General features: G+C 54.7%; 1 protein-coding gene across 9 annotated transcripts in view; it reads right to left on the bottom strand.

The window, feature by feature from the left end:
* The window catches only part of SCN5A (sodium voltage-gated channel alpha subunit 5), a 76,048-nt gene that overhangs the window by 22,988 nt on the left and 39,942 nt on the right, over nucleotides 1–13,118 (bottom strand). For 4 of the 9 annotated variants that reach the window (XM_054595387.1, XM_054595390.1, XM_054595384.1 and 1 more), the window contains exons 14-17: nucleotides 9,026–9,199; nucleotides 7,159–7,515; nucleotides 2,902–3,342; nucleotides 1,307–1,471 (exon numbers count right to left, since the gene is read on the bottom strand). In XM_054595387.1, the coding sequence (XP_054451362.1) occupies nucleotides 1,307–1,471; nucleotides 2,902–3,342; nucleotides 7,159–7,515; nucleotides 9,026–9,199 (1,137 nt within the window). The remainder of the gene's footprint in view (nucleotides 1–1,306; nucleotides 1,472–2,901; nucleotides 3,343–7,158; nucleotides 7,516–9,025; nucleotides 9,200–13,118) is intronic. The other 5 variants (XM_054595388.1, XM_054595392.1, XM_054595391.1 and 2 more) reach the window with 2 other exon arrangements.

Below are 13,118 nucleotides of genomic sequence, written 5' to 3'. Positions count from 1 at the left end.
CAGCTTCGCTGGGGGCACTGAGCTGGGAAAGGCCCAGCCGGAGGGCTTCACCCTGCTTTCCTTTTCAGACACAGCCGCTGCCTAAAGGATGCAGGCTTGTCACAAGGGAGGAGGACACGTTCTCAAGATCCACTGCAATGAGGTGACAGGGTCCTTCTCCCAGGAAAGCCCCAGCCCACCTCACTCCCCTTTTAGGGGGCCCAACAAGAACTGATGTGAAGATGGAGAAGTCACAAAACTCGTTTCAAAGGTCAACATTCCAGAATAAAAGCCCGTCTCTCCATGACTTTATGCCCCATTTTTGTGTCCTTCTGTCCCCACATGCCTTCGTGTGGCAGACCCTCCATGGGGAGATGTGGCCTGCTATCGGAGTGATGGCTCCACCAGGCCCTTGCACTCCGATGCTGGCCATGACCGCAAAGCTTCCCACAGGCCCATCCCATGAAAGGGACCAGGCGAAAGAGAATTGTTCCTTTGGAGCAAGTCACAGCTGCTGGACTGAGTGCTGAGGTCAGGGTGCAGGACAATGACCCCCGAGCATGGCCCCTGAACACATGACCGCCACCTTCCGTGGGAGCGGGGTGTGAATGGGAGCGGGGTGCAGGGTGTCCTGAGCAGTGCAACAATCTGTTAGCGCAGGGACTGCAAACGCAAATGTTTACGGGGGCGGGGCAGGTAAGGAAGGGAAGGAAGTCAGGCAGGGGGGCTGCGAGCAAACCAGAGGCAGTGACCTCTTGCCCCCCGCAGGGCGGCTCGTCCAATCGTTTTTTGAGAGAAGCCAGAAATGCAGAATTTTTACATAAAAACTCCCTGGTTTTAAATGTTGGTAGCTAATCCAAACTAAAACCCATTTGTGGTCGGAACGGAACCATACAGTGGGCCTCCCATTGGTGGCCTCTGCTTTAGTCCCGGTGAGAAGCAGCCGGTGGCCAATGCGCCAAGAAGCCAAGACCTTGTTTTCAGAGCTCCCTGCGGTCCCCTGAGATGGGGCCATTCACAGGGTGAACATTTGCCCAGGGACTGAGCGAGGAGGGCTGAGCACGTGGCGGTTTTGGTTAGCCCTCCATCAGGGTCCTAAGATGGCTGCTTTTAGAACTCGCTGTGGCTCAGGGCCCCATGCCATCCCATCCCCCACTGTACGGACAGGGTTGCCCATGGTCCCCTCTACTAACGGTTCTCCCACGCTGCCTGGGATAGCCGCTGTGGGCCCCATCAGCCAACACAGACGTGCACCCGGACCTCTCACAGCCTGGCTCCAGCCCAAGAGGCAGCTCCCCGCTGGCTTCAGGGACCAAGTGTGCATTACCTCGCTGCACCCTGGGGCCTGGGGCTCCGCTTTTCGCTGCTGCTGCCGCCAGTCTGCCGGAGCCGCATTGGCCTGGGCCTCGGAGGAGCCGGTCTCCGACACCTGGCTCCAGGCCCTGGGCTCCGGAAGGCCCTCTGGGCCGCTGGACACGGGCTGGGGTTCCTGCTGAAGAGACCTCCAGCCCATGAGCTCTGGCCCAAGCATTTCCAGGGTCTGGCCCTGCCTCAGGCCCCGCCCATGCCTCCTGCCCTCCTCCCAGGGCCCGTCTCACTGAAGACCCTCCCTCAGAAGCCCTGAGCGGATGGCAGGGAGGCTCCCGGTTGGTCCACGTAAAGGATCAATAGTCAGACAAAGCCCCTGGTCAGCCTGGCATACAGCTCCCCTCTTCCCATCCCTGGAAGGGGCAGCTAGGCCACCCTGCCCAGCTCCCTCGTGTGGTACCTCCACTTTGGAAGGATATGCTGATTTTTCCTGTGAGTTCCCACGGCACCCCCAGCTTGCTCGCACACGCACGTGAGCACACACAACTACACACAAACACACATCCCAGGTAGCCAGAGCCCACAGGCTCAAGAGAAGCAAAGGAGAGAGAAGAAGAGGGGCAGCTGGAATTCCACCCTCAGTTGGGAGCATCCTGGAGATAACTGGAAGCCGTGGTCCTGGCAACACCGACACTCTCTGCCCCCCGCCCCCGCTCCCCCCTCCCACCCACTGACACCATCACTGTCCTGCAGCCTGGCTACCAGGGCTGAAGCTGGCCTCTGGGACCGCAGTGAGGCAGGAGACTGTGGAACCGAATCTGAAGCCTCAGATCAAATTCCACACAGGGCGAGCAGCTGCTCTTCGCGGCCAGACCCACCCAGTGCAGGCCCAGAGGGGGTGGCCAGGACAGGCCCAACTAAACACAGAGCCCATCTTCATTGTTGGGCCTAAAGACCCAAGAAGAAGCCATCTGAGCCGGCTCAGGCCTCGGGAAAACTGAGCGAGCGGTAGGGAGGCACTGTCTCTTTCGTACAGACGCTGGTCCTAAGTGTTAAAAATAACAGGTTGGGAGATAAGATAGTGCTGTCTCTGACACCTGCCATCTTCGGGATGCTTATTTTTAAATCTCAGAATTAGCCCTGGGCCTGGGAGGAGGGGAAGGGGCAGTCGGAGGTCAGGAGACTGCGCTCCTCCCTCACCAAGACATTCCCTATGGGCAGTCCTGGAGGGGGACAATGGTCAGGGTGGGGTCAGGGGCCAGGGGTCCTGGCTCTATCCAGATGCGCGAGGAACTCCTGGCAAATCTCCCTCTCTTTTGCGGTCCCTCAGTTTTCCCTCCTGTACAAAGAGCTGCCTATGACCAGCCAGAGGGTGAGTCATAGACAGCGGCTCCTTCCAAGGTCCCCTCCTGGGCTGGGTTGGGAGAGGGTTGAGAACTGGCCTCAGCACCCCTCTGCAAGGCCAGCTGTTGGGGAGCACCCTGTCTTCTGCCTCCACCCCAGCCCTGCTGTGGCAGTCTGACAGGGGCAGATGCCCCTCATGGCAGAGCCCTGGGCCCTATGTAAGTAGGTGCCACATGGGAGTGGGGGAAAGGTGGCCGAGTGGCAGATCACCTGCTTGCTGGACTCTTCCTCTGTGTCCAGGCTGTTCTCCTCATCCTCCTCCTCTTGGTCGTCCGAGTCTGACTCAGCCACAGCGATGGGCACGCACACGGGCTCCGGATCCCCAGGGGCGCCCTGGCCCGGCCGCTGGCCTTCCTCGAACCGCGTCTCCTTGCGGGCCGGAGGTGCCTTCTCTGCCTCTGCAGGGGGTGGGGAGCTGGAGGCAGCAATGCAGCTGGGCAGCTGGCCCTGGGCAAGGGCGGCGGGCTTCTGAGGCCGCTGCTGCAGGAGGCCACGGCAGAAGCCCCAGGTGGTCCGCTTGAGGAAGCGCAGGCCCCGCTGGATCCGCGCCAGGGCCAGCTGCAGGTTGTTCATCTCCCCGTCCTCGTCAGGGGCTGTGAGGTTGTCTGCGCTGAAGGAGCTGAGCAGCAACGCCAGAAAGAGGTTCAGGACCTGTGGAGACAACGGATCAGGCTCACCAAGGCAGGCGCCATGCCACGGGCGCGCAGCCTTGGACCCGCAATGGGGACACTGAGGCCAAGGACCTTCAGGAATGCCAAAGGCAAGCAGCTCTAGGCTCAAAACCTGGGCCCTGGCCTCTGGTCCCAAGCCCCATTCTCTTGAATATAAAGAGCTTGGCTATGAAAGGGGAGACAAATTCTAATCCTCCCTCCCAAGGTCTCAGATGCCGTGTGAGCTGAGGGTGTGCAGAGCCAGGTCTCTTGTGTTTTGGCCTGGGAGGACCATGGGTCCATTCGGTGTCGAAGCCTACAGGTGGGGCCTTGCTGCCTTGGGAGTAATGGCGGGTGGGCAGTGAGGTCAGGGTGAGCTCAGGGCTTCTGGGAAATCCGCCCAGAATGGCGGGGGAATCTCCTGAGGGGCCTCTGCATATGTTGGTGAAGGACAGGTAGGGACGACCCTCTGGGTTTCCCACCGAAGCTGGTTTACCACTCAAAAACCCAGGGCCCTGGAGCACCCTCTACCTGTGTCCCCAGGTCTGACTATGCTTTCTAGGTGAGGCACAGGGGGCACTGAGCAGAGGAGGGGACCATGGCGGGACAAGAGCCCAGGGAGCAGTCCTCAGACACCTGAGACTAAGTGCTGGGTCAGGGCCCTGAGGGACCCCTAGGTCGTGAGGGGTTCCTGGATGGGTGCCACGTGTGGGACCAAACAACTAGGAAGGGACTGAGGGTGGCGCCAGGGGCCAGCCCAGGCTCTGAGGCCCATTGTGCTGCTGGGCATCAGGGGAGCGGCTGAGGTTTCAGGGGTTCAGGATTTGAGACCCCCGAGGAGGTTTGCATAATTCCTCTGTTTTTGGATGGTCTGATTACTGCTTGTTAAACCATCTTGCAAGTGTGAAGTTTAAGCTTTTGTTAGAAAACTTCTGCTGAGTGACCAGGGGCCAGGCACGGGTCCATTTCCCAGGTTCCGGAAGGTTAAATGAAGGTGGCGGAGGGTCAGACAGCTCTGGAGCGTCGCCAGGCCCACAGGCCAGAGACACACCTCCCTGCTTTGGACTCTGGTGTCTCCTCCTCCCAGGAGGGAGCTCAGTTGAATGGGGGCCCCTCCAGAAGGGGGATGTGTGAAGGTGGGGACAGAGTGCTCAGTGGAAACCCACGCTGAGCCCCTGCTCCAGCTTCTCCCTGAGACACACCTGTCAGAAAGCTGGGGATGAGAACGCAGTGGGGAGGCTGGAGGGCCATGCCTCCGAAACTGGCCTTCAGTTTAAAAAGCAACACACATTCCCATGGACAGTATGGAAGGGTTAAGAAGTTGGACCTCCAGATCCTATCTCTATGGAGAAATGATTACTTTTGACACCTGGCAGCCTGTTTTATGTCGTCACTGGTGGGGAGGTGGCAACATGATGTGATTCAGAGCTGCTGCCTCCACCTGACCTCTGGCCTGGCCTGCCTCTGCTCCTGGTTGCCCATCCAGATCCTCCCCCACCTCCCCTGACCTCCAGGTGGCTGGGGCCCAGGCTGGGGGCAGGGCAGGGGCGCCTGGGCAGCCTCATCCACCCACACAGGACACTAGGGCCTTCCTAGTCGCCAGCTTCAGAAGTTTGGCTTCTTCCAGTGCTTTCCCTGTCAATCACGCTGCTGCTCCCCAGCCCCTGCCTGATCATCACTTCCCATTTCAATGGCAACTGCTTCCTCCCACGCCTGGGCGGCAGCCCAATTCCTGAGGCTGGGTGGTGGGGGGCGGGGGGGACGGTGCGTGGGCTGTTAGCTTCCCTTCTCCAGCAGCCTCTAATCTTCTCATCCCCAGACAGATCCGCTTGGAAATCGCAGGGCTGTGTGTTTGAGGGCAGCTCAACCTGGCTCTGGGCTGAGAGCTCTGAGTACTTGCGCCCTTCTTGGGACATACATAGTCTGGGGGACTCAGGGCCAGGCCAGGGGCTGAGGAAGGCTCCGCCCTGACCAGACGCCAGTCTAAGGAGATGGAAGGGGGGTTGTGAGGCCAGTCAAGGAGCTGGGTTTGATGAGCACGCGCACCAAGGCCCTGCTTCCTCTCTGGGCTCCTCCACCTCTGGGCCCTGAGGGAGGCTGACCCCACCTTGGCCTGGGCCGGCCCTGGCCTGCTGAAGGCCCGTGGGAGGGGAGAGCAGGCCGGCTTGGGAAAGGGCTCTAGAACCTGCAGCCCACAGGACTCATGCCATGTAAAACCCCTCTATGAGCTGAGGTGAGCCTGGGAGCCGGACCATGCAGGTGTGATGTCTGAGCATGTGCGGGCCACCTGCGTCCCAGGAAGGTGGCCCCATGTCCATAGTGGACACTGACTTCTTCCTGAACTACTGATTCGCCTCAGCTTAGCCTCTTCCAAAGTCCCCTTCATTGGCATTTAGATTTTAACTTTCCCAACTCTGGAATTCCCCACCTTGTAAAGACACAAGGCAAGATGCACTTGCCCTTGACAGATAGGTAGCCATGGTCTGGATCCCTCATGACAGGATAGCAGGAGTTTCCACCACAGCTACCCAGCGAGGCATACAAGGCTCCTACAGGCCCTGCCCCACCTTCCCTCTCTAGCATCACCTGCCTATCAGGTCAGTCTAAATACTCCAGAAAGCCTTCCTTCATTTCCAGGTGGAGGGGATCAGCACCCCTGGGCGTCCCCTTAATGGCTCTGACTGTTCTAACCAGTTTGAGAATTATTTTATGCATTTTTGAACTCCCCACCTCCCCACTTTCTCAAGTTTATGAATAATGTCAAGGCCACATTCACCTCTGTATGCCCAACAGCATCTGGCACAATATTTTTCATGCAACAGGAGCTCAGAAAATGTTTATTAAACTGAACTGGAAAACCATGTGATAAATCATTGCCAGTGAGTGACTAATAAAACAATGGGTAGATGAGTAACTAGATTAATGAATATAAAATGGCTAAATAGTGAATAAACAGGCAAATATGTGGGTGAATTAATGAACAAATGAAGAGTGCTATGAATGGATGGGTCAATAAATTAGTGAGTAGATAGGTGGGTGAGTAAATGAGTAGTAGATGGAACTGGTGAATGAGTGAATGGATGTGTGTGTCAATAGATGGATGTGGGGTGAATGAATGAGTGGAGAAACAGATGAGTGAGTGGAAAGATGGGTGATGGATGAATGGATGGTGGGCAAGTGAATGATTGGTAGATAAATGAACGGGCAAATGAATGAATAAAAAGGTATGTGTGCATACTTGCATATGATGAATGGGAATGATGGATCAGGTGGCTCATGGACAGATGAATGGATGGGTGAGGAATCAATAGATGGATAGTAAGTGAATGAGTAGATGTGGGTTGATGAATGGATGGCTGGGAGAGCAAGTGAGTAAATGAATACAAAGTTTTGTAACTAAGTAGATAGCTTAATGGAGAAGTGAACAGATAAATGGGCGAGTTAGTGGGTGGGTGATTTATGAGTGGATGGATGGCTGGATAGGTAGATTCATGGATGAATAGAAAGAATAGAAGAATAAATGGTAAATGAATGAACGAATAGATACAAAGTGCTAAGTGGGTGCATTGGTGGATAGATGAATGGTTGGATGAGTAGATAGATGGAAGGATGGATAAATGAGTACATGGGTAGATGAGAGATTGATGGGTGGATGGGTGGTTTGATAGGCTGATGTGAATGAGTGGCTGAGTGAATGAGTGGATGGATGGAAGGAAAGGTAAGTGAATGGACAGATGGAAGAATGGGTAGAGAGGTAGCTGGTGGATAAATGGAAAAGGAGGTGAATGTGTGTGTGTGAGGCCATTGGCCAACTTACCACAAGATTGCCAATGACCATAACAAGCAAGAAGACCAGGAGGCACAGTGACTGTCCAGACACCTCCATGCAGTCCCACATGGTCTCGATCCACTCGCCACAGAGGATGCGGAAGATGATGAGAAAGGCATGGAAGAAGTCCATCATGTGCCAGCGGGGCAGTTGGCCTGAGTCGCTGATGCGGTGCCTCAGCTCTGAGTAGTTCCTGCCGAAGAGCTGCATGCCCACCACGGCGAAGATGAACACGATGATGGCCAGGACCAGCGTCAGGTTCCCCAGCGCCCCCACTGAGTTCCCGATGATCTTGATGAGTGTGTTCAGGGTGGGCCATGATTTGGCCAGCTTGAAGACCCGCAGCTGGGGAGGGAAGGGTCCTTGTGATGGGCCGATGGGCTCTGGCTTCCATTGCCCATGGACGCCCTTTCCTCCCTCTCCTAGTTCCTGCCTGAAAACCCAGGGAGCCCTTGAAAGTCACTGACACCTGTTTCTCCAGGTTTCCCTGAGAGCACACACTACTGTTTCTTTCCAGAGCCTGCAGGTGGCTTCAGAGGGCTGTGCTCTGGGAGCCAGGTCAACAGCTCCAGCCTCATCTCCCCCACTCAGCCCTTCTCTTTGTTCCCACTCCAGCCCCTTAGTTCCCTTGGTGTCACTTCCAGGGACTTCCTAGATTCCCCCAACATGGAATGTCCTTCCTCTGCCAGACCCTTCCTCATCAGACACCCTTCCAGGCCAGCTCAAACCATCTCTGACTTCCCCAATCACCTCCATGTTTCTGTCCTCTTAGTTACAACTAAGATAGGGAGCCAGTGGTAGCATTTATTGAACATCTACTGTATCAGACCATGTGCTTAGGATGAATCAACTCATTCATAACTCCCAATAACCACATGAGGTTAGCACTTTTATTACCTCCTTTTACAGATGAAGAAAACAATCCTTAAAAGTGGAGTAATTTGTCTCCATCCCTGGGCTCATAGCAGTGGAGTTGGGATTAGAACTCACAGCCTAGGCTTTCTCTACTGCTCCTACCTTCCTGCCTTCCTGAACAACAACAGTACTCATACTTCCTCCAGGAAGTCTTCTGTGGCCTCCCTCCAGCCCCATGTCTGGACTTCTCAGGCATTTTGAGCTTAAAGCATGGTCCGCAGACCAGGAGCTTGGGCATCACCTGAGACTTACGGAACCATCATCTGCAGTTTAACAAGATCCCCAGGCGATTTGTGTGCGCATCTGTTTCCAAAATATGGATTCTGAAACCAGCAGGCAGAGCCCTGGATGAGCTGTCAGCAGATCTGGCTCTACCTGCCACTGCCATGTGACTTTGGGAAATTATTTCTGACTTCTTCCTGAACCACTGACTTGCCTCAACCTTGCCTCTTCCAAAGGCCCCTTCTTTGGCATTTGGATTTTTGGGGATCCTTCAACTCTAGAATTCCCCACATTGTAAAGACACAAGGCGAGGTGCATTTGCCCTTGACAGACAGTGGTCACAGTAGCAAAGGCCTGGATCCCTTGTAACAGGCCAGCAGGAACTCCTACCACTTACCAGAGTGACAACCTTTCTGAGTTGCAGCCTCCTTATCTGTGCAATGGGGATATATTACTACTAGCCTCACTCCCGGGATGCTGGGAGGACTAAGGGGGTCATGGTGAATCATAAAGGGCTGGAGGGATATTTCCTTCTGTCTCGCTCACCTCTGGGTCTCTCCCACATCGCCAGCACTGGCCCTGGTAGCCAGCAGTACCTAGCCAATAGCTGTTGGGCAATGCCATGACAACTCAGAGTTGGGGTGACTGGGTGGTCATGTTGAAGGGAGATGTGCCTCGGTGCCCCCACCCCACCCCCCTGCAGGGCCCAGCCACGTACCAGGCGGAAGGAGCGCAGCACCGACAGGTTGCCCATGCGGGACAGGCCCAGCTCCATGAGGCTGAGAATGACGATGATGCTGTCGAAGATGTTCCAGCCCTGCTGGAAGTAGTAATAGGGGTCGAGAGCGATGATCTTTAAGGTCATCTCTGCTGTGAAGATTCCTGTGAAGACCTGGAGAGGGAGTGGAAATCAGGGGTTCCCCGCGTTTGGGCTGGAAAGACCCCCTGGCCACCAGCGGCACCCTGCCTCCTAACACTCACGCCACCAGCGTCTCCCTTCTGGGCTGCCAGCTCTGCCTGCACCCAGGCCCCCAGCCGGGGCTTGCTTGGCCATGGTCTAGTCCTTGAGGGCTACCTCTGGCCTGATGTCCCTAGCCCCCTTCATGGCTCACGGAGCATGACCTGCCAGCCGGTCCCTCAGAAGCAGCCAGGCCCATCGAGGGCTCTGCGGACACTCAGTTTAGGAAGCACCTGAGGGCAGGAGACCCAGCCTCAGACTCCTTCCAGCCTTGGTTGCCATAGGACGCACCCTTGCTCCACAAGTGCCAAATACCTGTATTCTTATGAACTCTCATGACTCCCATGGCTCAAGACCTCTGTCCACGCGGTGCCCACTCCCTCCTGGCCCACACCCTGAATTCTTCTCACTGCAGAAGTGACCAGCCACTGTTTCTTGAGGGCCTGACTATGTCCTGAGAGCTGAGTGGGCTAGAACGCTCAGCATATGTTGTTTCTTTTAATCTGTGCAACAACCTGACAAGGAAAGTATCATTATCCCTATTTTACAGGTAAGGAAACTGAGGCACTGAGAGGTCAAGTAGCTTCTCTTGGGTCATGTAGCTAGGAAGACTGGGAACCAGAGGTGAACTCAGTGCTGTCTTTCAAGATCCAGAGTGACCACGTGTCTCTTCTGGAAATGGTTGAGGTGGGCAGAGGCTGGGCTTCACCTGGTTCATAGACTCAAGAGTCCTGAGCTGCCCAGGTTTGGCCAGCAGCGACCTTTGGTCAAGCAGCCCACGCCGTGGTGGGCCAGGCAGCCATGAACACAGCCAACTGCCCCGAGGTGTGCCAGCTGCTACAATGGGACCATGGTTCCAAGAGGAGGGGGGCATCCCATGAGCGTGTGGCTGGAGGGAAGGTGGTGTCTGCTCACAAGGCCTCCCTGGCCATGTGGAGGAGCTGGGGCACTATCCTAAGGGGAGTGGGAGGGGGACACTGAGGTCTTCTGCAGGGAGGGCTGAGGTCAGAGGGCCAGGCCAAGCCTAGGGATAGTGCCTGACCTGCAGCAGTCGGGGGGCGGGGAGAGGGGTGAAGGCAAGAGGTAGGGCCATGGCTGAGCCACTTGCTGGGGCCAGCAGTCAGAAGCGGGTCACCCTGTCATTGGCATCTACCCTGACTGGGCTCTGCGCTGAAAGGAGAAGCACCCGTAGGCCACCTCAGGACCAGCTCTGTCTCCCTCTGCTCGGGTGTGTCCCGGGGGCCGTAGGCAGGGGAGGCTGTTGGCCCAGGCTGGCAGGTGGCTTGGGCACCTTTGCGCTGTTACACGGGGCACCACCACCCGCCCAACCCTCCTGACTTCAGTGGTCCCTTTAGTGCTTGTGCCCCGAGGGAACGGTTCCTTCCCAAGCTGGGGTCTTGAGACAGGGAGGGCTCCCCAAACCCTTCAGTCTCAGCTCAAATTCCTGAGCTGCCCTAACAGATGGAGAGGCGTCCTTGGGTTCCGGCCCTTTCCCCAGCACCCAAGCCTGTTTCCGGGTTATGCGCCCATACGTTTCCCATTCTCCGACCCCCTCTCCACCACTCTTCTAGCCACCTTCCCTTCTTGCTGCTTCCTCCTCAGGACCTTTGCGTGTGCTGCTCAGTTTCCCGGGATCACTCCCCCTCCCCCACCCACAGGACCCAACTCCCTTCGGGCCTCTGCTCAAAAGCCACCTAATGAATGAGCCTTCCTGGCCACTTAACATCATGGCCCCTCCTACCACACTGCTCATTCCTCTTCCTTGTTTTTTTCTTTCCCTCACATTCCCCCATGTGACGTACCGTGGGTGTGGCTGTGCATTCGTTTTTTGAATCTCCTCTGAGCTAGACCGTGAGCTCCGCAGTAGGAGGGCCCTCTTCTGTCTACGGCACCTCCCTCAGTGCCAGCGCACTTGCGTGTGTTCCTAAGGCCTGTTTGAAAGGCTTCTGTGTGCTGCTGCGCATTCAGGGAGGGGGGGGAAGGAGCTCAGGAAAGATCTCCTGCCTCTCTTGAATCAGGGTCACAGCTATTTTGGCAGCAACAAAGCAGACATTAAGTGGCATTGGAAGTCAGGAGAAAAGGAGAGAAAAGATGGCAGAGGTTTGTGGGGAATGCCTTTGGGAAGGTGATGAGTGGAAGAACCAACAGCATCATCGGGAGCTCTTTGGGAATGCAGGATCTGGAAGACCCCAGGCCTGCGGAAGCAAAGCCTACATTTTCACTAGATTCCCAGGGGATGTGAAGTTTGAGAACTGCTATTTTCAAACACCAGTGCCTTTTGGAATCACCTAGGGAGTTTAAAAAGTACTGATATTGGGTCCTACCCCCAGCAATTTGAGTTAAGTTGGACTGATTTGCAGCCCAGAAACCGAGATTTCAAGAACCTCCCCGCCTCCCCAGGTGTTCCTAATGTGCAGCTACGCTTGAAAGCCGCTGCTTTAGAAGTACATGGACGTTAGTACCAGACCTCCTGCTTCCAGAGGCGAGGACCAGAGGTCAAAGCTGGACAGTTCAAGATGCGCAGAGAACGGCAGGCAGACCTGGGTTCCAAAGCACAGGGTGTCACTGTGTGATCTGGGCCAGTTCCTTCAACTCTCTGAGCCTTGAGTGTCCTCATATATCAAATGGGGATAATAATAGCTCCATAGGAGGTTTCTGAGAGTTAGGGCTAATGGATGCTAAGTGGATGCACCTACGAGGGGGCGACTGTTATCGCTGGGAGCATTTGCTGGGACTGGGAGCGGGCTGAGAGCTCCAGGCCCAGGCAGGGGCTGCCTTCAGATGCACTCTGCCTGACTTAGAGGCTCACTGGCATCGCTGGGATGCGGCAGACAGCTGCGAGTGGGGGACCCGCTTCCCCTGGCTCCTGGCAGGCGGTCCACTGAACCATGGTGCTCAGGGTGGTTATCCAGGAAGTGGGTAGACTTTTGGCGAACCTTGGCATTTGCCTTTAGTGGGATCATACCGTCCATACTGTAAACTTGCTTTTAAAAACATGGCACTTGGTGAATATCCTTCTATGCCAATTACATATGATCTACAGCATCATTTTCTTTCTCTCTCTCTTTTTTTATCCGTTCTGGGATATTCCACTGTACAGATAGATGTGCCCTAAGTAGAGATTTGGACACATACTGCCAAATGACCTTCAGAGAGAGTTTTTAACTAATTCCACGAGTTGCATGTGAGTGTTTCCCTAATAAGCACGCTAATATTGGGCAAAGGCTCTATTTTATCGCTGTTTTAGTGGTCATTTCTTTGATTTGTGTATTTCTTCTTTTATGATATTGCCTGTTGCTATCCTTTGCTTATTTTTTCTATTAGGGTATTTGCCTTTTGTTTTTGTTGTTTATAAATACACTTTATATATTTAGGGTGTAATCTCTTTGTCTACTCTATGTTTTGCAACAATTTTCCTGGTTTTCCATTTTCCTTTGTCATTATATTCTCTAAAATAACAAAACATTTTAAGCATTAGAGAAGCATAGAATAATACGAGTACCTTTGTATCTACTATCGAACTCTGCCCACTATTAATACTTTGCTATCTTTGTATCAAACCTTGTTTTATTATTCCTTACACAATGACATCAAAGACTTAACTAGCATTTACTAGATGCTAGGCACTGCACTATTGCTTTGCATCTATTAAATCACTCAGCACAACAGCCCTACAAGGTATGGCGCTAGCCTCATTTTACAGATAGGGAAACTGAGATGCTATAGAGAAGTTAGCCCACCAGCTCAAGGGATGGAACCTGGCATTGAACCTATGTGCTATCACAGGTAAAACTGAAGCTACCCGTACCACATTCACTCCAAGGTAATCACGAACCTGAATTTCATGTTTATT

The sequence above is a fragment of the Pteronotus mesoamericanus genome, unplaced genomic scaffold, assembly GCF_021234165.1.
Source record: "Pteronotus mesoamericanus isolate MK-2021 breed Mesoamerican mustached bat unplaced genomic scaffold, CSHL_Meso_final scaffold_54, whole genome shotgun sequence".
Lineage (NCBI taxonomy): Eukaryota > Metazoa > Chordata > Mammalia > Chiroptera > Mormoopidae > Pteronotus > Pteronotus mesoamericanus.
The sequence above is the reverse complement of the archived record's forward strand: the minus strand, read 5'-3'. Positions and strand labels throughout refer to the sequence as shown.